General features: G+C 57.9%; 3 protein-coding genes across 4 annotated transcripts; 2 read left to right on the plus strand and 1 right to left on the minus strand.

Moving 5' to 3' along the window:
• Positions 1 to 2,266: 2,266 nt before the first annotated feature.
• On the plus strand, positions 2,267 to 6,182 carry UBE2S (ubiquitin conjugating enzyme E2 S). Its single transcript, XM_070387156.1, has 4 exons — positions 2,267 to 2,535; positions 3,126 to 3,277; positions 4,702 to 4,891; positions 5,715 to 6,182. The coding sequence occupies exons 1-4, from the start codon at positions 2,533 to 2,535 to the stop codon at positions 6,042 to 6,044; spliced, it is 675 nt and encodes a 224-aa protein (XP_070243257.1). The 5' UTR covers positions 2,267 to 2,532; the 3' UTR covers positions 6,045 to 6,182.
• Positions 6,183 to 12,201: 6,019 nt separating this feature from the next.
• Positions 12,202 to 14,944, minus strand: RPL28 (ribosomal protein L28). 2 transcript variants are annotated; one of them, XM_005906129.3, is made up of 5 exons: positions 14,879 to 14,944; positions 14,436 to 14,524; positions 14,232 to 14,355; positions 12,494 to 12,612; positions 12,202 to 12,339 (listed from the first exon to the last, which is right to left on the minus strand). In XM_005906129.3, exons 2-5 carry the CDS (start codon positions 14,514 to 14,516, stop codon positions 12,250 to 12,252), a joined length of 414 nt encoding a protein of 137 aa, XP_005906191.3. In that variant the 5' UTR covers positions 14,517 to 14,524; positions 14,879 to 14,944; the 3' UTR covers positions 12,202 to 12,249. The 2 variants fall into 2 exon arrangements, with proteins under 2 accessions (XP_005906191.3, XP_014337060.1); XM_014481574.2 differs by having other exon boundaries at positions 14,750 to 14,880.
• A 60-nt stretch (positions 14,945 to 15,004) lies between these two features.
• On the plus strand, positions 15,005 to 19,714 carry TMEM238 (transmembrane protein 238). Its single transcript, XM_070387159.1, has 3 exons — positions 15,005 to 15,540; positions 15,781 to 17,150; positions 19,587 to 19,714. The coding sequence occupies exon 2, from the start codon at positions 16,604 to 16,606 to the stop codon at positions 17,141 to 17,143; it is 540 nt and encodes a 179-aa protein (XP_070243260.1). The 5' UTR covers positions 15,005 to 15,540; positions 15,781 to 16,603; the 3' UTR covers positions 17,144 to 17,150; positions 19,587 to 19,714.
• Positions 19,715 to 19,905: the final 191 nt, after the last annotated feature.

A 19,905-nucleotide genomic window follows, 5' to 3' on the forward strand; every position in this document is an offset into this window, starting at 1 on the left:
TTGGGACAGAGATGGGTGGCCTGCAGAATCAAAAACCTTTACTGAGAAGATTCACTGAGCCCAATTTTAAGGCTGCGGGCAATTCCTTCCTTCTCCCTCAGGGCCTGTCCACGATTCCTTCCTTCTCCCTCAGGACCTGTCCACGTCAGGGATCCCCAGCACTCCCACTCGCCCTGCCACCAACGTGCTCGCCGGCCCGTCTGCTCCCGCCCACGGCCCATCAAAGCGTCCAATGGCTCCCCAGGGCCTGAACGCTTCAACACACCGCCCACTCAGCCTCACCGGCTTCCCGATGGCGCCCCAAACACACCACGCGTGATCCCCTCGCCTCGCCTTTGTTCGGGTTGTTCCTTTTTCTGAAGAGCTTTTGCCATATGGAGCCCAGGCAATTCTTCCTCCGACAGGTCAGAGAGAAGCCCCAGCCCTCTCTCCCTGCACCCCAGGCCCTGACTGATCCGATCTGTCTTTATCACTCGCTGACGTGATAGGATATACTTACTTGTTTACTGTCTGGCTTCCCCACGAGGTTGTCAGCACCCTGAGCACAGGGATTTTGTCCCTTTTACTCTCAGCTGTATCCCCAAAGCATCCTGCCTGCCACAGGGCTGTTGCTGTTTAGTCACTAAGTCTTGTCCAACTCTGCAACCTCAAGGACCGTAGCCCGCCAGGCTCCTCTGCCTATGGGATTGTCCAGACAAGAATACTGGAGTGAATAGCCATGTCCTTCTCCAGGTGATCTTCCTAACCCAGGGCTCAAAGGGGAGTCTTTTGCATTTACAGGCAGGTTCCTTACCACTGAGTCACCAAGGAAGGTGCTCAAAAACCCAAAGCATACTGAATAACTGCCAGTGTCCAGAGAGGAACCTCATAACATCCACCTGACCGGGTTGTTTCGAGGGTTCAATGAGATCAGACACGCAAATAAACTACAACAGTGCCCCGGCCAGCAAGCATGAGTTAGTAACCATCACTCTCATGAGCACCAGCAGTCCTTGTCTGTCGGGTAGACTCCGGAGCTACAGATCAGTGTGACCCCCAACTCCGCCTCGTCCCAAGTCGGGGGCCCCTGGGCAAGTCACTAGAACCCCCCTTCCGTCAGAGTCCTTGCGTGTTAACTGGGCCGGACTTAAGGTGAGGCGTGGGGGGCGCACGAGTGCCGTCAACCCGCCACACACTAGTTCTGGCTAGGGCGGTGGGCGTCTCTGCATGTTTCTGCCGCAGTTCCAGAAGTTAGGGCCCCACTTGGGGTCTTGTAGGGACCCTCTCTAGAGGGTCTGAGAGACCTTGCTGGAGGCGCTGGGTCACACAGTAGCCGAGGAGGCGGGTCAACTCCCGGGGGTCCTGCTGTCAGGGCGCCGATACGTGGCCGCCCGGGGCATGCAGGGCCGGGTCCCCAAACAGGGAAAGGAGTCCTGACGAGGCCTGGCTGGCGGAAGAACGGGGTCAGTCACAGGTAAGGCCTGGCCCTCAGCAAGGCCTGAAGGCTCTTCCTTCTTTATTAGACACCGTCCTCACAGGAGACTGAGGCCCTGCCGGGGCCAGAGGTCACACATCGGAGGGCAAGGCTTCTAAGCCTTCAGCGCCGGGCTGACTGGCCTTGGAACCTCCGCTACACAGCACGCAGGTCACACGTCATTCCACCACAAAATGGCGCCTCGAAGAAAAACGTACCGCGACGGCCAGCGCCCACCCCCACGACGGGCTGAGGAAGGGGCGCGAGTGTCCGCGAGCTTATTTGCATACACAAAACCAACGAACTTCATTGGCTGTGAGAGCCTGGGTCCGCGCTAGGCAGATCCCCCATTGGTCATTTCCTTTTCTCCGCCCCTCTGGTACCGCCTTCTATGTCAAGGATTGGCCCGCGCGTGTCTCGTGACGCCACTCCACGACTGCGCGTCCCTATTGGTCGGAGTGCCTTCTATCATCCTTTTAAACCCCGCGAGTCCCACCTCCTTTCGCCCTGCCCAGGTTCCACGGCCGACCGTTAGTCGCGTGCGCGATTTCTGGGCGTCAGGGCGCGCGCGTACGCAGGCGTCTCATTCAAACGGCCCAATCAGCGCTCGCGTCGCCCTTTACGTCCTCTTCCTTTCTGCTTCCCCCTTCTCCACCGCTCCATTCTCCCGGATCCCCTCCCGGACCCCTCCGCGCCCCGAGTGGCCGGCCCGCCGCGCGCCCCCTCTCCAACTTCTGCCTGCAGTTTGCAGGAAGGGAGCGAGCCCGTCGAACGCCGAAGACCGTGCGCGCTGACGTCACGGGTCGAGGCGCCGCGAGAGGGGCCCCTGAGGGGGCGTGGCCTGTAGGCGGATATAAAAGGGTGCCCGTGCGCGCGCGGCCGGCTTACTGCGGCCGGTCACTGGGACGGGTGGAGCTGCTGTACGGTTTGCGGCGGACGTCGGAGGCTGCGAGAAGCAGAGCGGGGCCGCCGGGGCCTCGTTAGGGCCGCAGCGACAGCAGTTGGGCCCCCCGCCCCGGCAGGCGGCCGGAGAGCGCGGGAAGGGGGTCGGGGGGACCCGCCCCCGGCCGGCTGCAGTCATGGTGAGTGCGGCGCCCAGGCCCGGGAAGGGTGGGCGAGGTACCCCCCCTCCTCGCCCCCGTAGAGGAAGAGGCGTGGTCTCAGGACCCTCTCGCGGGCGGTTTGAGGGGTTGAGAGCTCACCTGGATGTCCGAAGCCCGAGTTGGGCCCAGGGGCCTTCCTGTAGGCGGGGCGGAGGGAAAGGCCCGGCCGAGTCCCGGGGAGGGCTCCGGCCTTTTGGGCAGGCCTGTGGGTCTTCCGGGAACAACAACACTCTGCGGCCGTCTCCAGGACCGATCTGGGGTTTCCAGGGTGGTCTTAACAAGATTAGATGGGGGAAAGGGACCTAGGTAGGCCTGGGGCTTACCTAGAATCATTGGGAAGCCTGTACGGAGCTACGAACAGGCTTCGGGGGCTTGTGGGGGAGGTGGAGTCGTCCGCAGGAGCTCGGAGATGCGCCCCATTTCTAGTGGGTTATCCTGGGACTGTCGCCTGAAGCTTCCTGGGTTGGGGGTTCCGGGAGCTCGGGGTGATTGATTGACAGCCCGGGATCCTGCAGGAGGCTCCACGCCCTGGCTCTGCCCGTGGCTCACCCGCTTGTCTCCATACTTAGAACTCCAACGTGGAGAACCTGCCCCCCCACATCATCCGCCTGGTGTACAAGGAGGTGACGACGCTGACCGCTGACCCACCTGATGGCATCAAGGTCTTTCCCAACGAGGAGGACCTTACCGACCTGCAGGTCACCATTGAGGGCCCTGGTGAGTGTGGGAACGACAAGGAGGAGTGCGCTTCCTAGTCCTAGTCACCCTAGAGCCAGGATAGGAGGCTCCCACTCTTAAGTGAATTGCCAGACCCTGGGGACGCAAGGGTGGGCAGGACAGGCACACCTGTTACATGTGTTCCTGGTGTGCAGGGCTGGACAGTGGGAGTGACAAATAATTTTGTACTGTCTCCCCATTAAATGTTGGTGAGAAAAAACTCTGGGGGCCAAGAGAGCATGTAATGGGTCCTTAGCTTGGCTTTGGGTGTTTCCTCCATCCTGAAGTTGGGTAGGAGTTCCATGGGATTGGGAGGAGGATTCCAGGTGGGGAGAAGTGTCAGCAAAGGCCCGGAGGGCGGGTTGGACCATCTCAGATTCCTTCCTGTCGGCACTGTCTGGGGCTCTGGGGACCAAGCAGAGAATAAGCCAGATACAGGCTTGGGGGAGATAATAACCAAACCACTACAGGCAATTGTTTGATCTTGTAGGTTGGTTTAGCATGTCACTTCACGTGCACTACATTTAGGTTATTGAATTTTTACGATTTAAATGAAGAGCATGTAATGAAAAGACTTAGTCTGGAATCAGGTTTGTGGGCAGAGGGTCAGGGAAGGCTTTCTGAGATGGTGAGAAGGTGATTCACCCCATCCTGATGCGGGCTCGGCAGGAGGTGAGGATCCCAAAAGGCCTTTGGCAGTCTTGGGGTGTATTAGATATTTTATAAGAACAGAAAATAAAGGGCTGGTGAAGCTTACAGGAAACAGATCTTTTAGGGTCTGTAGGTCTCTTCAAAGAGTTTAGAAAGGAAGCCCTTGGGTTTAAAGCAGGACTTCACTGTGACTTCAGTGGGGCTTTGGGTGGGGTTGCAGGCTGGAGGCTGACATCCATCAGGTGAGCGAAGTGGTTCTGCTGGACTTGAGAGGGGGCTCAGATTTATGGGGGGAACTGGATGGGTTGGACGTGGGGTCTGGAGCACCAAGAACAGCCCTGGGAATGGCTCCCATGGGTTTTTTACCTGATCAGGAGGGTGAATGAGAGGGCTGTTTGCTGCAGCAGGGAGACCTTGGAGTGTACAGAACTGTCCTGAGTCTTGCCTGAGAGACTTCCAAACAGATGTTTTTCTGGGGGACTGAGGGGGCATATATGTCTGTGCCACTTGGGAATGGTGTGCTGTGGCTTCAGTGGGGACTGAGGAGCCTCCGTGGGTGGGGACCACCAGTTGGGTTAGCTCTGAGCTGGGGGGTGGCGGGTTGGGGGCGGGGGTGGTCTGCAGGCCCCTGGGAACCTAGCCCTGTTCTCTCAAGAGTTCCCAGTCTGAGGAAGGAAACAAGAGGGGCACTTGCCTCACCGATAGACTGGGGAGGCTGGGTTTTGGGGGTGCCTGGAAGACCTGAGCCTCCTGATGCGTCCCCTCCTTGCATTCCAGAGGGGACCCGTATGCCGGAGGCCTCTTCCGCATGAAACTCCTGCTGGGGAAGGACTTTCCGGCCTCCCCACCCAAGGGCTACTTCCTGACGAAGATATTCCACCCGAATGTGGGCGCCAATGGCGAGATCTGCGTCAATGTGCTCAAGAGGGACTGGACCGCTGAGCTGGGCATCCGGCACGTGCTTCTGGTGAGTTCTGCTGCACCCTGACTGCCTTCTGGCCGGCCCAGTCACGTCCAAGCCACAGAGCCTTGTTCCTCTTTAAAACAATCAATGCTGAAGTGGTGGGGGCCTCCACATGAGAGTCCAGGTTTCCAGCTTTTGTAGAAGGGTAGGCAGCGCCCAGGGAGCTCTGCCACGGGGCGGGCGAGGGATTTGTGTGGGGATAGTTTTCTGGCAGGTGTGGGCCGAGCGTCTGGTTGGAGAGCCTTTCCGACACCGAACAGCTAGTGCAACCATCAGCGCTATAATCCGGCTGTTTCTCACTCAGGAGTGGCTCTGTGCCACCCCAGGACGTCTTTAATTGTCCCTGCTGGGGTGTTCCACGCTTAGTGGGTGGGCGCTGGGGAGCTGCTGCCCCTCCCGCCACAGGCCTGCCCCTTGGAGAGCCATGCCCGCCCGCCCCCCAGGTGGGGCCCCAGGGTCCCTGTGGGCCCCTTAGAGCATGGAGGTCACCTGGTGCCTCTCCCCACCTGCCTCACAAGGTAAAAGTTTTTTAAAAAGCTGAATTTCTAATGAGCCCCTGGGGCAAACAGTAGGGAGGACAGGGAGTTGGGGTTTCCTGCAGGGCACGGGGAGGGTTGAACACCAGGATAAACTGACCCCAGACCTGTTCCTCCTCTCCCTGGAGTGTTGGTAGGGGCTCCCAGAGAGACTGCGGGTGAGCTCACTGAGTACCCGCGTGCCCACCGGGTGGTGAGTGTGGTCTGCCAGGCCAGAGCACCGCAGGCGAGGCAGTGTGGGATCTGAGAGGCTGGGGGGCGGGCCCCTGACCCCGGCCCTCTCCCCACAGACCATCAAGTGCCTGCTGATCCACCCCAACCCCGAGTCGGCCCTCAACGAGGAGGCGGGCCGCCTGCTGTTGGAGAACTATGAGGAGTACGCAGCCCGCGCGCGCCTGCTCACTGAGATCCACGGCGGCGCCGGCGGGCCCAGCGGTGGGAGGCCCGAGCCCGGCCGGGCCACTGCCAGTGGGGCGGCGGCCTCCACTGCTGACCCCACAGCCCCTGGGGGCCCAGCAGGGGCTGAGGGGCCCATGGCCAAGAAGCACGCGGGCGAGCGCGACAAGAAGCTGGCAGCCAAGAAAAAGACGGACAAGAAGCGGGCACTGCGGCGCCTGTAGTGGGCTCTCTCCCCTCCCTTCTTACCTGACCCGACTCTGTCTCTAAGTTATTTAAATTATGGCTGGGGTGGGGGAGGGCACGAGGGCACTGGGACCTGGATTTGTTTTTCTAAATAAAGTTGGAAAAGCAGCTCTGCACCTCCACCGCCTGGGCTGTGAGCAGCGGCACCCTGGCCCGTCTTGGGTGCAGTGGTCGGTGGGGCCTGGTCCCGATCACTCCTGACCTCGTCTTGAAACGGGCACAGCGGACTGGTGGGGTCTGGCCAGGCGGCGGGTGCGGGCCCCATTTGTCTGCCCTGCCCTGGGTTCTTGGTCCAGCTCTGGCTGCAGAGCGTGCTCCCGGGGGCCTCTGACTCTCTTGCCAGGCCTCATGACACTGGTCTCGTGGTGGGCGGGTCGCTGCTCAGGTCTCAAGTGAAGCTGACTAGGCCCGCTCCTTTCTCCAGGCTTCGCATTCCTGGGTTGTGGGCCTGGGGCTGTCCTCAGCTGCAATCTGCCAGGGTCCTCACCCCACGCTCCCCTTTTGTGGCTGACCTGGCCCTTTGGCAGGGCCTAGTTGATTAGATGCAGCTGTTTGATAAGCCCTGGGGGAGAACTTGACTGCAGGAGCTTGTCCGGGTGGGAAGGGGGGTGGGTCTGGGGCATGGCCCTCTTCCCCGCCCAGTTTCCTCATCTGCAGGAGGGCAGAGTGGCAGTCACTGCACCTGTGGGTGGCTGTGGAGGGCCAGGGCGAGGCCGCAAAGCCTGGAGAAGTGTGAAGGGACAGCAGGGAGCTGACTTGAGTACACAAAACGCTGAGTAAAGCCACATACAAGTACAAAATATTTGGTTCCACTTCCGTGAAATTCTAGACGGCAGCCAAAAGCAGATCCCTGGCTGGCTGGGATCAGGGAGGATCAAGGACACGGAACCTTGGTGATGAGCACGTTCCAGATCGGTTACGGTGGGGCTCACATGGCTGCATAATTATGCATGGCTGCATAATTATGTGAACATGTGTATATTTAAAATTGGTGTATTGTACTCTGTAAAGTACATCTCAGAATTTCATGTAATTTAAAACAAGGAATTCTGTTCAGTGGGAAAGATGATAGTTAACAAGACATACAACGGAAAGGACAAATCTAAATTTGTGAAGAGCCCCTACAGGTCAGTAAAAATGTGAAAGCAAAATCTCTTGCACAAATACGTCACAAAAGGGGGAATCTCAGCGACGACCAGGCAAACAGACGAAGGTTCACACCATCACAAGTGATGGGAACCCCGAGCTGACCCCGCTAGACTTGGCAGTGCCAAGTGCAGAGCCAGGGATGCTCTGCCAGTCCACGGTGCAGGAGCGGGAAATAAGTCACGTGGAGACAGGGTGGAAAGGCCGGAAGCACGAGTATGTCATTACTCAGCACTCTTGCACACACACCACGAGCTGCAAAGCCACGTTTGTCCCAGATTGCAAGCAGTATAAACACCTGGATACAGTTGAGGAGCAACAAGAGCAGTGGGCCATCACTCACAGCAGCGTGGAAAAGCTTGCCATCAGCCAAACAAGCAAGGTTCAGTAGATCCACAGTCCTAACGCCATCGCATGCAGTTCCAGAACCATCAAAACCAAGCTCTGCTGCTAAACACACATACCACGGTGGTCACGCTGTGTTTGAGAGCAAGAAAATTGTTTCCCTAAGGCTCAGGATACTGGTTACCCCTAACCAGCAAGGAGCCCAGGAGCAAAACATAAATGTGTCAATGTGTGGTTTTCTGTGCATCTGCTGTATTTCAGGATTTTAAGAACATGGAGGGAGGGAAGTGGAAGCAGGGTTCTGGATGGGGAACACGTGCGCCCATGGCTGATTCATGTCGATGTATGGCAAAAACCACTACAATATTGTAACTAGCCTCCAATTTAATTTTTAAAAAAGACAAAACACACCAAAAGACATGAAGGAGCGCATTATGAGAGATGGACCAATCTCCAAAACATATTACGTAAGAAAGAGCAACGTGCCAACACTGTATAAAATATGCTACCGTTTCTCTTTTCAAATTTAACCAGAAGGTGACATTAGCCTGCAAACACTGTCCCAAGAAAGAAGAGCCTGGAATACCGTGTGCATGGTACCCATTCAAAATGCAACGTCTTGACTTTTAAAAAATTTTAAAGATAATGAAGTTTCACTAGAACGGCTCCCTCAAACTCCCATCTCCCCAACACCCAACTCCCTAATCAGGGACAACCAGTGTCAATGGGTTCTCTTGTATTTTTCTGAGGAAATTCTATGGGAATGCAAGCAAATTTAAGCATGTTGTTTAGTCACTAATTCATGTCCAACTCTGTGACGCCATGGACTGTAGCCCACCAGACTCTTCTGTCCATGGGATTTTCCAGGCAAGAATACCGGAGTGGGTTGCCATTTCTCCAGGGATCTTCCTAACCCAGGAATCGAAACCGCATTTCCTGCATTTGTAGGTGGGTTCTTTACTACTGGGCCACCAGGAAAGCCCCCCAAATTTAAGCATATGTTTTTTATTATTTATAATTTTGGCCATACCACACGGCTTGTGGGATCTTAGTTCCTCGGCCAGAGAGTGAACCCGCGCCCTTGGCAGTGAAAGCGCAGAGTCCTAATCGCTGGACCAGCAGGGCAAGTCCCCTAACACCTGTGCTCGCACGTCCACTGTCTCGTTTGTGTATACCTGCCAGTGACCTGCACACAGCATGTCACACCTGGGCTTTTTGACTTAGCATGTCTGGCTGGCTGTCCTATAGCACCCAGCCCTTCCATGCCCTCAGTCGCACCCCAATGTATGGCAAAGAAACCAACAACACTGGAAGAAATTACCTCGGTGCATGGAGCCCGGGGCACACAAGAAGTCTGCAGAGTCACCCTTTTCTGTGACATTCCTGTGCCAGAGGGTACATCCATGTGCAACTCTGTACAGATACTGCCAACTCGTTCCCCGTGGGTTTGTACCACTTGACACCGCCAGCAACCTGTGTCCACCCCCTACCCAACCCCTGCCCACAGCCTCACCAGCACTGATTTTTATCCAACTTGGATTTTTCTCAACCTGAGAGGTGAACACTTAGTCATCTTTAATAGACTTAACAACAGTTTTGGATTTACACAGAAATTGTGAAGACAGGACAGGGTGCCTCCTGGCTGCGTCTCCTCCATAAATGCGAAGTTGCTGAAATCAATGTGCTGGTTTGGCTGTGAGAGCCTGGCCAAGGGGCACGAGGACTTCCTGGCTCTCCAGTGGTGAGGACCCCATGCTTCCTCTACAGGGGGCATGGGTTCGATACCTGGTCAGGGAACTAAGATCCCACATGCCACGTGGCATGGTTGGGTCCCCAACTGGGCTCCTGGGCTCTTGCATGTCTCCAAACCACATGCACACGTTATTTTCATAACAGAAGACTTTAAAGAATAGGTTTTATTCCAGCAGATGACTACAAAAGTAACAAAAGTAAATTTTTAAAATTCCTGGACAGGGTAGAGACAGCCTGGAGGAAATGCAGCAGAGGGCACAAGGATATTCACATAACTCACGAAGACTGGGAGCAGCAGGCATGACCACATGGATTCGTCCTCAGAGTGCTCTGAAAAACCCAAGCATCGTTTTGTGTGCAAGTAGCTGTTGACACAGAGATGTTTGTGTTCGTTCTGAGTCCATCTGCTCAAGATAAATTGCACCCATTCATACATGCAAGGGAGATCTGCGGACTTGTCCCAGCAGGCCATGTTACAAGCTCTTTGCACATTTAACCTCAACAACCCTAGAATGTAAGGTCTACCGAAGTAGACGTGTCATAGGCACGAGAGGTCAAGCAACCAGCCCAAGGCTGCACAGCCTAGGAGTGGTGGAGCCCTGAGGTTACCATGCAGACGGAAATTCAATCAAGGCCAGCCCCTCCCTCAACAGCAGGTTTCCACTGCTGAGTGACCCTGTGTGGGGCAGCTGCCAAGGGCGTGCCCTACACTCAACTCTGCAAATGTTCCCTAGGTTACCACTGGACACGACGCAGCACACAGAACCAAGATCTCTGCTTCTCAGAGCCCCAAGGAATCAGACACAAAAGGAACTCATTTCATGTAGAGGGAAACCAAGGCCGAGAGACTAGTGCCACGGCACAGAACTGGCACCCAGGCAGCTTGGCACAGAGAGGGGTGTTGGGGGGGGGTAGGGGGGCGTCTCTGGGCACTTGTCTTCCGCTCTCCCCACCCTGGCCCCACGGTCCCCACTAAGCCAGCAGTCAGTCTGGCCCTCCCTCATGAGTTGCTTTTCTCTTGCTGCTTTCCAGATTTTCCCTTTGTCACGGCATCCAGCATTTTTGCCAGATGTGTATCTGCCCAGCTGGACTGCATGTGTGCTGAGCGCCCAGAGCAGCAGGGATCCAGGGCAGACAAGGAGACCCCCAGCTGACCACCAGCTGCCACACGGCACAGCAGACGCCCATGGCTGCATGCCTCTGGCCTGCTGGGGTGCTGGGCTAAACACTCACTGGGGTGGGCGTTCCCGGGACCAAGGCTCAGTGTAGGCAAGCACCTCCCAGAGGACAGCAAGGGGCTCGGTGAGAGGTGGCCGGCGGGGGGGCGGGCTACAGCCAAGGGCTGCCTCTCCGTGGAGTGGGACCGGAACTGTGGGAGAGCTCTGAGCAGATGTTAAGTCACCGAAGTTCCACCGCAACTACAGACACTGCCCAACCAGGGTTGAGAACAGACCTGGGGAGGAAGGTTCGGCAGGAAGGGTTCCTGATCACATCCGCTGAGGAAAGCTGGAGCTCCTGATCCCAGAGCAGAGCTGGGGGGCAGGGTCCTCACGAAGGCAGGATGGCTGGCACACAGTAAATACGTTGGGAACATACCAGGAGCCATGATGTGGGTAACCTTTACTCATCTGAGCCTCACTTTCTACATCTATAAGGTGGGGATATCTGCTTCATGGGGTGTCTGGAAGACAGCCACTCCACAAGTATCTGCGTATACTTTTGTGTACACACATATATACATGCCACAGGTCGATCTCGTTACTAACACCTAATTACCGCACTCACATATGTAGGCTGTCCCCCAGGCATTCATTAACCTCCTTAATTCTAAGAGGCACAGAGAGGGGCACTCACTTGCCCAAGGCCACACAGCTAGAAACTAAGCTGGAAGGAGCCAGGGAGGCACCCAGCGGCGGTGCCTACATCCTGGTTGTAACAGACACCAGGAAGCCAGCAGCAAACCCAACTTCAGACCCAGCGAAGAGAGACCCTAGAGACAGCTGTGCACCTGGACAAGGGCTGGAGGCAGGCTCTGCCGCAGAGTGGAGTGGGGAGAGCTGAGGGGGGCTAGGCGTGGAGGGACAGACATCTGCAATGAGGCAGCAGATGAGGTCAGGGTTGTAGGGCCGGAGGGCTCACTCCCAATGCAGCAGGAGGCAGATGGCTGGCCAGGTAGGTTCCTAGCCAAGAGGCTATGCAAGGATGTGGCCGTTGCAGACTGCCTTCCCCTCTGCCACTGGGGACAGGGCCCCACAGGGTCCTGGACTCAGGAGCTACCTGGTGCCCCCAAAGGCAAGCTCCCTTCCCAGATGGGCACTTGGCCCAGAACCAAAGGCCAAGGCATGAGTGGGCCCTGCCCACCACTAAGTCCCAAGATCCTCAGTTCAAACCTGCAGGGTCCCCTGGGAGACTGTGAGCTGCCCAGGACCCTCAGCTGAGGGCAGGGTCAGTCTGCACCTCTCCTCCCCACCACAGCTCCCACCGGGGCTTCCAGTCCACAGCCAGGGTCCCAGACAGCACACACGTCACCTTCACAGGCCACAGAGCTACCCAAACAGGAGGTGCACTGAGCCTCCATCCAGATGCCCACCCCTCAGGAGACAGACTATTTGGAGACCAGAAACTTCCACATTATGTTTATCCTGAAGTTTCAGCATGCACTGGCAGTGTGTGGTGTTGTGATGATTCTAGGTTTTACTTCATGTGCAATTCCTGTCTCCCGAGTGTTTGAATGTGGCAGACAGGCAGAAACGCTGGGCCACGGACTCAAGCCCCCTGCCTGGAGCTGGCCCTTCAGACCCAAGATGCTGAGGAACCTGTGTGGTGCCGGTAGTCCCTGGGGAACAGACAGGAGCAGGGACAGACTCGTGTCTGCACGGAAGACTCAGGTGGAGGCGGTGGCTGACAGCTTTATTGCTCTGGGGAGGGGAGGCCAGAGGCTCAGGAGCTCTTGGTGGGGCGGCTCGGCTTCCTCTTCACCATCACAGGCTTCTGGCTGCGCAGGATGGCGCTGGCTCTGCGGATGGCAGCCTGTAGGCAAGGCAGGCTCAGGTCACTTCCCCTGGGAGCTTGTGCCCCCCACCTTGTGTTCCCAGAGCGCAGGTCCTGCTCCACAGTCCGGAGAGGACCACCCCTCTCAGTTGCCCCGGGCCCCCGCCCACCTCGTCGGTCCAGCCCTGCTCACCATGCGCAAATCCGGGCGGTACTTGTTCTTCCGGATCATGTGCCGGATGCTGCTGAGGGTGGCCCGGGCGTTCTTGTTGATGGTGGTCCGCACGTAGGAAGTGGCTGGCTTGCGCTGGCCTGGCAGGGGACGGGAAGGGGGGCCCCAAGGGTCAGTGGGAGGGTCTGGAACGTCGGTGCCCACACCTGTTGTGAGGGCAGAATCCCACCCAGAGACACCGAGTGCCTGGACCGTGTGAGTGCAGGAGGCTGCCTCGTCTCCCAGCTCCACGTAGGGCACATTCATAGGGACGACCACAGGCCAGGCCCTGCACCGATACAGGTGTCTCCTCCCTACCCCAGCCCGGAGACAACACTGCTCAGCTCACTGGACAAAGGTGGAGTCTCACGTGCGAGGTCGCGTGTGCACAGCAGTCGTCTCAGCCCAACTGAGGCGGGCACTTGGCGCCGCACGGGCCAGGCAGTGAGTGCTCCCCAGAAAGCAGCTCTGCTCCTCTCACGTCCACACCCTCCCAGGCCCAAGCGACCACAGTCTGGGCAACAAAGTCCAAAAGGCTGAGCTCTGAGGCCTGGCCCCTAACAATGAGGGGTGATCTGGACCCACAGGAGGGACTGGAGGAAGGGCAGTGTGCGTGTGTGCGTGTGTGTGTGTGTGTGTCTGTGTGTGTCTGGGTGTGCAGAGCATCCGCCCCTCACCTGCACACAGCTGGAGTCTGCTCTCTACTGCCCAGGCAGGATGGAAATGAAATCCTCCCTTTACTGTGCCTCAGAGCTGATGGGGTCCTGGCTGCATCCTATGCTTCTGGGTGCCCCCAAGAAGCCCAGGACCCCGTACCACACTGGAGGTTTGATGTTAGCCTTCGCTGACCCCAGAAGGGAGCCCACATTACCCCCTCAGGTCAACCCAGTTTCTGACAGCCCAGAAAGAGCCACCAACAATCCAACAAGACAAAGCAAGGGTTTTGGGACCCAGCACCCGAGAACAGGGTTCTCAAGAGTGTGGGAATCTGGGAAGCCTAACAGCATAACCAACTGGCTGCCCCGGGACTGCACTCTTGGGAAGAGAGGCTAACCCTCGTCCCTGTGAGACCCACAAGGCAGCAGCTGTGGTCGGTGCTGTCAATGAACAGGACACAGAAGTCAGAACCCACAGAGAAATCAATCAGGGACCTGGAAAAGCTCGTTCCTATCTCATAAAACCCAGTGCCCATTAAAAAACAAGTGTTGAAGGTGTGATACACTAACTCAGCTGTTATCCAGAAACCCCTCTTCCCCTTGACCCCTCTAAGAGTCTAAAGAGCAAGTCTGTGGGGGAAACCAGTTTATGGGGGGGTGGGATGGGATGCTGAGACCTCCTTCTGAGCTCCCTAGCCACAACTCGAGTCTAACTACTGCTTCAGAAGCTTCACTTTCCACATGTGGGAATTAAAGGTCGGTCCCTCATCTGTTTGCCTCCGTTTCCCCACTTGTGGAGAGACTAACGCCCACCTCCACCTGGGGTGCTTCAAGAATTTATTCTTAAAACAACATCAAACAGCGGCAATTTTGTAGTCCTGACTCCAGTCCTATAAATTTCTCCGCTTTTCAGATGATGAGCTCGTGTAACTGGTAGGCTCCCAAGCAAACACCTCGAGCCCAGGAATCCTGATTCAACAGCACAAGCACCGACACTGAAAAGCCACAGCCCCCTGCCCCGGATGGGGGTCAGTTGCCTGGGCCCAGCCAGGGTAAAGGCTCACCGGATCTCCGCTTCATCACCACCACGACCCCTTTGCCGTCCGCCGCCGGCTCCACACCCACGGTCTTGCGGTGAATGAGCCCATTGTAGCGAAAGGAGTTGCGCGCTTTCAGGTTATTCGGCTCCTGGGAACAGGAACGAATCGCGGCCGTGAGGAGATAGTGCAGGCCCCTCCCTCCGACCGAGGCGTCCGGGTCCCACTTACGGTGCTGTACGTCTGCTTGTTCCTCTTGATCAAGAAGCTGGAGCAGTTCCGCACGACCATCCATTGCAGATGCGCGGACATGGCGTCGACTGCGGGGAAAGGGGCACGGGAAACGTCAGGGGAGCAGCAGGCAGAAACCTGACCACAGAGAAGGGGTGTTCTGGGTCGTCGCCGGGAATGGGGGGGGGGGCACCACGTGGGCCGAGGGCGCCTAGAAGTCTGCCAGGTGGGGCTGAGCGGCCTAAGGCGGCGGGGCTAAACTCAGACGGCCGAGACTCACTACAGGGGACAAGGCGATGAGAAACCACAGAGACCTAAGGCGGCAGCGCCGAAGAGCAGCCAAGAACGCGAGGGGCGCGGTGAGAGCGACCAGGCCGGGGCACAAACACAGGCCGCGGGCGCGAGAGATAGGCACGCGGGAAGAGGAAGAAGCCTCCACTCACCTCCTCTCGGTGCGGCGGCCGGAGACGGAAAGAGGCACGCCGGGGGCGGGGCGACGCCTTTAATATCGACACGCATTTCCGCTTCCTGTCTGGACACGCGCGTGCGGTCGGCTACCCCCGTCTCCGAGGCAGCTCGTCAACGTTCGGTTATTTCCGCCAGCCAGTCGCCAACCGTTCGGGGCCCTTCGGAAGCCTTCCGCTAGGGAGGGCCCTTCACGTGTCCTAGGAACTCCACGGCCGGATTTCCGAACGGGTATCGCTCCAGAGGCCCCCAAGTCCCCTTCCTCAGAGGCTTCTTTCCAACATGGCCACCCAATGCTTGGCACAGTATGGGTGCTCACTACACATCTGTCTGATAAATGAACCTGTGAGTGCGTGAACTATTTAACCCTAGTTCCAGGAACTTCAAGGGCCTCCAGCTTCTTCGTAGACCGTCGGCTATTCCCGACGAAGGCAGCAGGCCCGCTCGAACATCTTCGGAACTCTCCGGAAACGCCCTTCGGAAGGAGGGCCACCTTCCGTCCTCTTGCCCCCATGCCCACTTCGGATCGCTTCGGAAACACTCGGTCTCCATTCGGCCACCTTCGGAAAGCTTCGGCTATCCCCGGGAGCCCCTTCTCTCAATTCGCCCTCCCCCGGCCCCTCTTCAACGCCTGAACCCTGTGAGTCTAGAGAGAAGTTGGACCGAACTTTTTCGCAGTCCGCCACCCTGGGGGGACGTGGATTTCCTCTAAGGGCGAGTTGTGTTGGAGGAGAGGAGATTTGCCTGCGAAACCTCTGGTTCTCTTAGAGCTTCCATTCCCGTTCCCCCTCTTCCCTGTACCTTGCGGCCTGGCGCCCCATTCCCACCAGCACCGTTCACGGCCGTTACACTTTATGCAACTTTTCTTTTCTCTTGTCAGGGTCCTCCTTAAGGGGAAAGAACCTCGCCTGATACATCTCTGTCGCAGCCTGGCGAGACTCCCAAGTGAACAGAAGGAACGACAGGGCCTTATGTCACCTCCATCAGGACAACTCGTGATTATGTCCAGGAACTCCTCGAGGGCAGAGACTTTGTCCATCTCCTTGCCCTTGGATTTGCCCCTAATGAGTCCCGACAGTCCCGAGGCCCCAGGAGAAATCTGAGGAAACAGGGACGTTGGGGTTTGCCTTGCTCCTTCCAGTGGCGTGCTCTAAATCTGATGGTGGCGACAGAGTTCCTGTGAGTCGGATCCACAGTTCTGTCTTTGGGATCATTCTCTCTGGACCACACAGGCGACCTCGGCAGGCAGGCAATAAGTGCCCACTTCCATCCCTTAAGGCGCCCTGACTTGCTGATCCTCTGCTTCCTCCTGGGGATCCAGGGCGTTGTCTGATCCTTGTTTTTTGACCCCACGTGTCTCCACCGCGGGGCCCACTGCCCAGGAGGCGCGGGAGGCAGGCAGAGCAACAACGCCAGGGCTCCCCCCGCGCCTTACGGTGCCGCCATCACAAAGTCCTGAATTTGGACCACGTGCGGCTTCAGACTCCTTGGGGGCACAGGGGGCCCGGGCCACACTAACCTGTGCGCCCAGCCGGCCCCAGCATCGGCTCCTGAGGGCCAGGGCGCCCCCAGGCCGGGCCCTTCCACACCCGGCCCAGCCCAGGTGATCAGGAGAGCGCCGGGCATACCTGGCGCAGAACCCTAACCCCGCCCCGGGCCGCACCCGGAACGCGGAACGCGCTCTCCGCGGGTCAGAGCCAGCCATGGCGGCGGCGCCGGCCGTGTGCACCTCGCCCGGGCCCCCGCCGAGCGGTGCACCGTCCCCGGCGGCGGGCGCGCCGGGGCTGGTGTCCGGCCTGGGCCGCTGTCGGATGGCGCTGCTGCTGGCCGTGGCGCTGGACGTGGCGGGCATGGCGGCGTTGCTGACCGGCGTGTTCGCGCAGCTGCAGGTGCGCGGCCGCGACTTCGGCGACCTGCTTATCTACACGGGCGCGCTGCTCGTCTTCCTGAGCCTGCTCGGCTGGATCCTCTGGTACACCGGCAACATCGAGATCTCGCGCCAGGAGCTCGAGCGCGACTACGGCCTGAGGCCCTCGGCGCTCGCCCGCCTCGCGCGGAAGCTCTCCCGCCGCTGGTCGGCGCCGGCTTCCTCCGCCGCCGGCCGGCGCGCCGCGCCCGGCTCCCGGGGAGCGCGCCGCGCCGCCCGCACGCCCCCGCCGCCCGCCGCCGGTTCCCGCCGCGTGCGCCTGCAGCTCGCCTCGCTGGAGGCCGGGCCCGGGGCGGCGGGAGCGGGCACCGAGTGAGCCCGAGGTGAGGGGTGGGGAGGCGGGGCGGGGCGGGGACGAGGGGAGAGACGTCAAAGGGACAGGGAGGTGGAGAGACGGGGACAGGGACACGCGGGGAAGAGAGACAGGTAGAGGTCAAGATCGGGAGGGAGAGAAGCGAAGAACGCAGAGACCAGAGGACGAAGACCCAGAGACAGTACGCGTGAGTGTAGGCCAAGAGAGACAAATGAGAGCCCGTCCCCAGACGTGGGAATTTCCAGGTCGCTCAAATGGTGAAGAGTCTACCTGCAGTGCAGGAGGCGTGGGTTCGATCCCTGGATCAGTAAGATCCCCTGGAGAAGGGCCTAGCCGCCCACTCCAGAATTCCTGCTTGGAGAATTCATGGACGGAGGAGCCTGGTGGGCTACATACAGTCCATGGGGTTGCAAAGAATCGCACATGACTTGAACGACTAAACACACACCTCAGCCATGAGGGCCGGAGAGTCACTATCGGCTCCTTGGATATTTGGGGATATTGGTCCCAGTGTCTCCAGTCTCCAGGCACACCCAGTCTCATTTCCCATCCAGTCGTCCCAGTGTAACAGTCTCTGAGGTCACTAGTATTACCGTAACATCCCAGGGAGGACACTGAGGTCCCCAAAAGGTGCCACCTCTTGCCCAAGGGGGGCTAGTTGTTGTACTCTCCAGAGTGCAGAGACCTGCTGTGGCTCCCTGCTGCCCTCTGGTTGAATCCAAGCCGCTCACTGTGTGTGTCGCCCACTCTCCTGCCTTCTCTGCAGTGATGATGACAGCCCTTCCCCCCACCCCTGTCCATCATGGTCGGGATGTCTCACACCATTGGCCTCTGTCCACGCCTTTACCTTCATCAGGCGCACTTGTAGTCTTCACTCTGCACAGAGAGTTTACCAGATGTCTTTTATGATCCTACTCCGATTTCAGTGCCTTTTTCTGGGTCTTCTCATGGTCTGAGTTACCCTCTTTTATTGTCTGTACTGCCATGTGTTGTGTGTGTGTGTGTGTGTGTGTACTGATACTGTCTCTCATACCCAAGAGGGAGACCTTAGAGGGTAAGATCTGGGTCTCTGGTGTCTTTGTTCTTAGCATTCTCCAGCTAAGAGTGAACTCAGGAAGTCAGAGGCTGATGATTGGGTGGGTGGGTGGGTGGATGGATAGATGAGTGATGGATGGATGGATGGATGAATTGGTTGATGGATAGGTGGGTGGATGGATGGATACAGTGGGGGTTTTGGTATTTTGCTTTTGGCTGCACTGTGTGGCTTGTCGGATTTAAACTTCCTGACCAGGGACTGAACCCAGGTCCACGGCAGTGAAAGTGCTGAGTCCTAACCTCTGGACCTCCAGGGAATTCCCAGTACAGTGGGACTGATTGATGGCAGTTAGGTGGATGGATAGTTGAATGGATTTGGGTCAGATGGGTAGGCAGACAGATGAGAGGACAGATGAAAGGATTGGTTGGTAGGTGAATAAGTAAGTGGAACAATGGGTGGATGACCGAACCAGTTTCCCAAATGAGGGGTTCCATAAACGAATTAAATCCGTGTCCTAAGACATTCTCTACTGGTGATGAATTAACTTTCCTCCTCTCAACCAGAAGGATGCTAGTTATATACCTTTTGTGTGTGTGTGAGAGAATTTCGAGACTAGTCACCCAGATCATATGCTACGTTCTGTGGTTCAGATGAGGAAACAGTTGAAGACGAACAAAATGTTTGCATAGACAAAGCATGAGCTAACACACAATTTGACATACCATGCAGAAATAACCAGCAGTGGTTAACATTACCCCCTGGAAACAGTTTACCTTGCCCAGAAGTCTAAGCCAGCTGTGGCGGGCCTCTGCTGCCAGAACCACTTGCCAGAAACTGGCCAAGCTGATCAGACTCTAGGCCCCTCTGAGAAGGAGAACGGGCCTGTCCAAAGACAGGACTCTTACCACGGGCAGGGCGAGGTGGCTCCAGCACCCAAAAGACAGAGAACTGGAAGCTGAACAGAGGGACTGTGGGTGGGCCTCGAGGCGCTCCTCTCTGCCTCTGGGACCAAAACACGTTGAGATGCACAGCACCAGCCCGTGTCGTTTCTCCCCCGTGTAATCTTCTCTGTCTCCACCTCTCTGTCTCTCTGTGTCCCTGTGTCTGTCACAGTCCATCTCCCGTGTCCCTTTGTATCATTGTGCCTCTGTGGTCCCCTCGACTTCTCTCTCTCCCTCTCTCGGCCTCTGCCTGCCTCTCATCCCCCACCCTGTACCCCTGGGGTCCACTGCGTTAAAGGCGCAGTTGCTGCTGCACAGCAGGCTGTGAAGAACGGAGGAGCCCTGAATGAGCAAGTGTGAGAGTCCGTTGTGAGGGGCCAAAGCAGGAGGAAGGGGCCCCTGGCCGTGCGTGGTGGACCTGGGATGCAGGGGTCCTGAGCTGCCACTAACGCCACCCTCCCTTCTGCAGATGAACGCGTGGCCCCAGCTGTGAGCGCCCGATGGAGACGTGCTGCCACCCCCAGCAGCCCCTGGCCACCAGGATATGCCTGCCTGTCTCCCATCTCTCCTGCCCCAGATAAACGGCTCTGCCTCCCAGCACTGCATGTCTGTCTGGGGAGGGACACTGCTGGAGTAGGGGAAGGGGCCCTAGGAGCCCAGCTGTCCAGGCTGCCCCCTTGTGGAGGGGGCACAGGAGCCAGGGGCAGGGAGTCGGGGGCGGGGGGGTGTCGGGCAGGGAGGCCAGAATCTCAAGCCCAGTCCCAACCCCCCATCCAGACCTCCTGCAG

This window comes from Bos mutus, chromosome 18 (assembly GCF_027580195.1).
Source record: "Bos mutus isolate GX-2022 chromosome 18, NWIPB_WYAK_1.1, whole genome shotgun sequence".
Lineage (NCBI taxonomy): Eukaryota > Metazoa > Chordata > Mammalia > Artiodactyla > Bovidae > Bos > Bos mutus.

Coding starts and splice junctions, on each gene's coding strand:
- UBE2S (XM_070387156.1), top strand. Junction 3,278..4,701: donor ACCATTGAGGGCCCTGGTGA/GTGTGGGAACGA, acceptor CTTGCATTCCAG/AGGGGACCCGTATGCCGGAG. Junction 4,892..5,714: donor GCATCCGGCACGTGCTTCTG/GTGAGTTCTGCT, acceptor CTCTCCCCACAG/ACCATCAAGTGCCTGCTGAT.
- RPL28 (XM_005906129.3), bottom strand. CDS start 14,516: ATGTCCGCGCATCTGCAATGGATGGTCGTGCGGAACTGCTCCAGCTTC. Junction 14,356..14,435: donor ACAAGCAGACGTACAGCACC/GTAAGTGGGACC, acceptor TCCTGTTCCCAG/GAGCCGAATAACCTGAAAGC. Junction 12,613..14,231: donor GGTGATGAAGCGGAGATCCG/GTGAGCCTTTAC, acceptor GTCCCCTGCCAG/GCCAGCGCAAGCCAGCCACT.
- TMEM238 (XM_070387159.1), top strand. CDS start 16,604: ATGGCGGCGGCGCCGGCCGTGTGCACCTCGCCCGGGCCCCCGCCGAGC.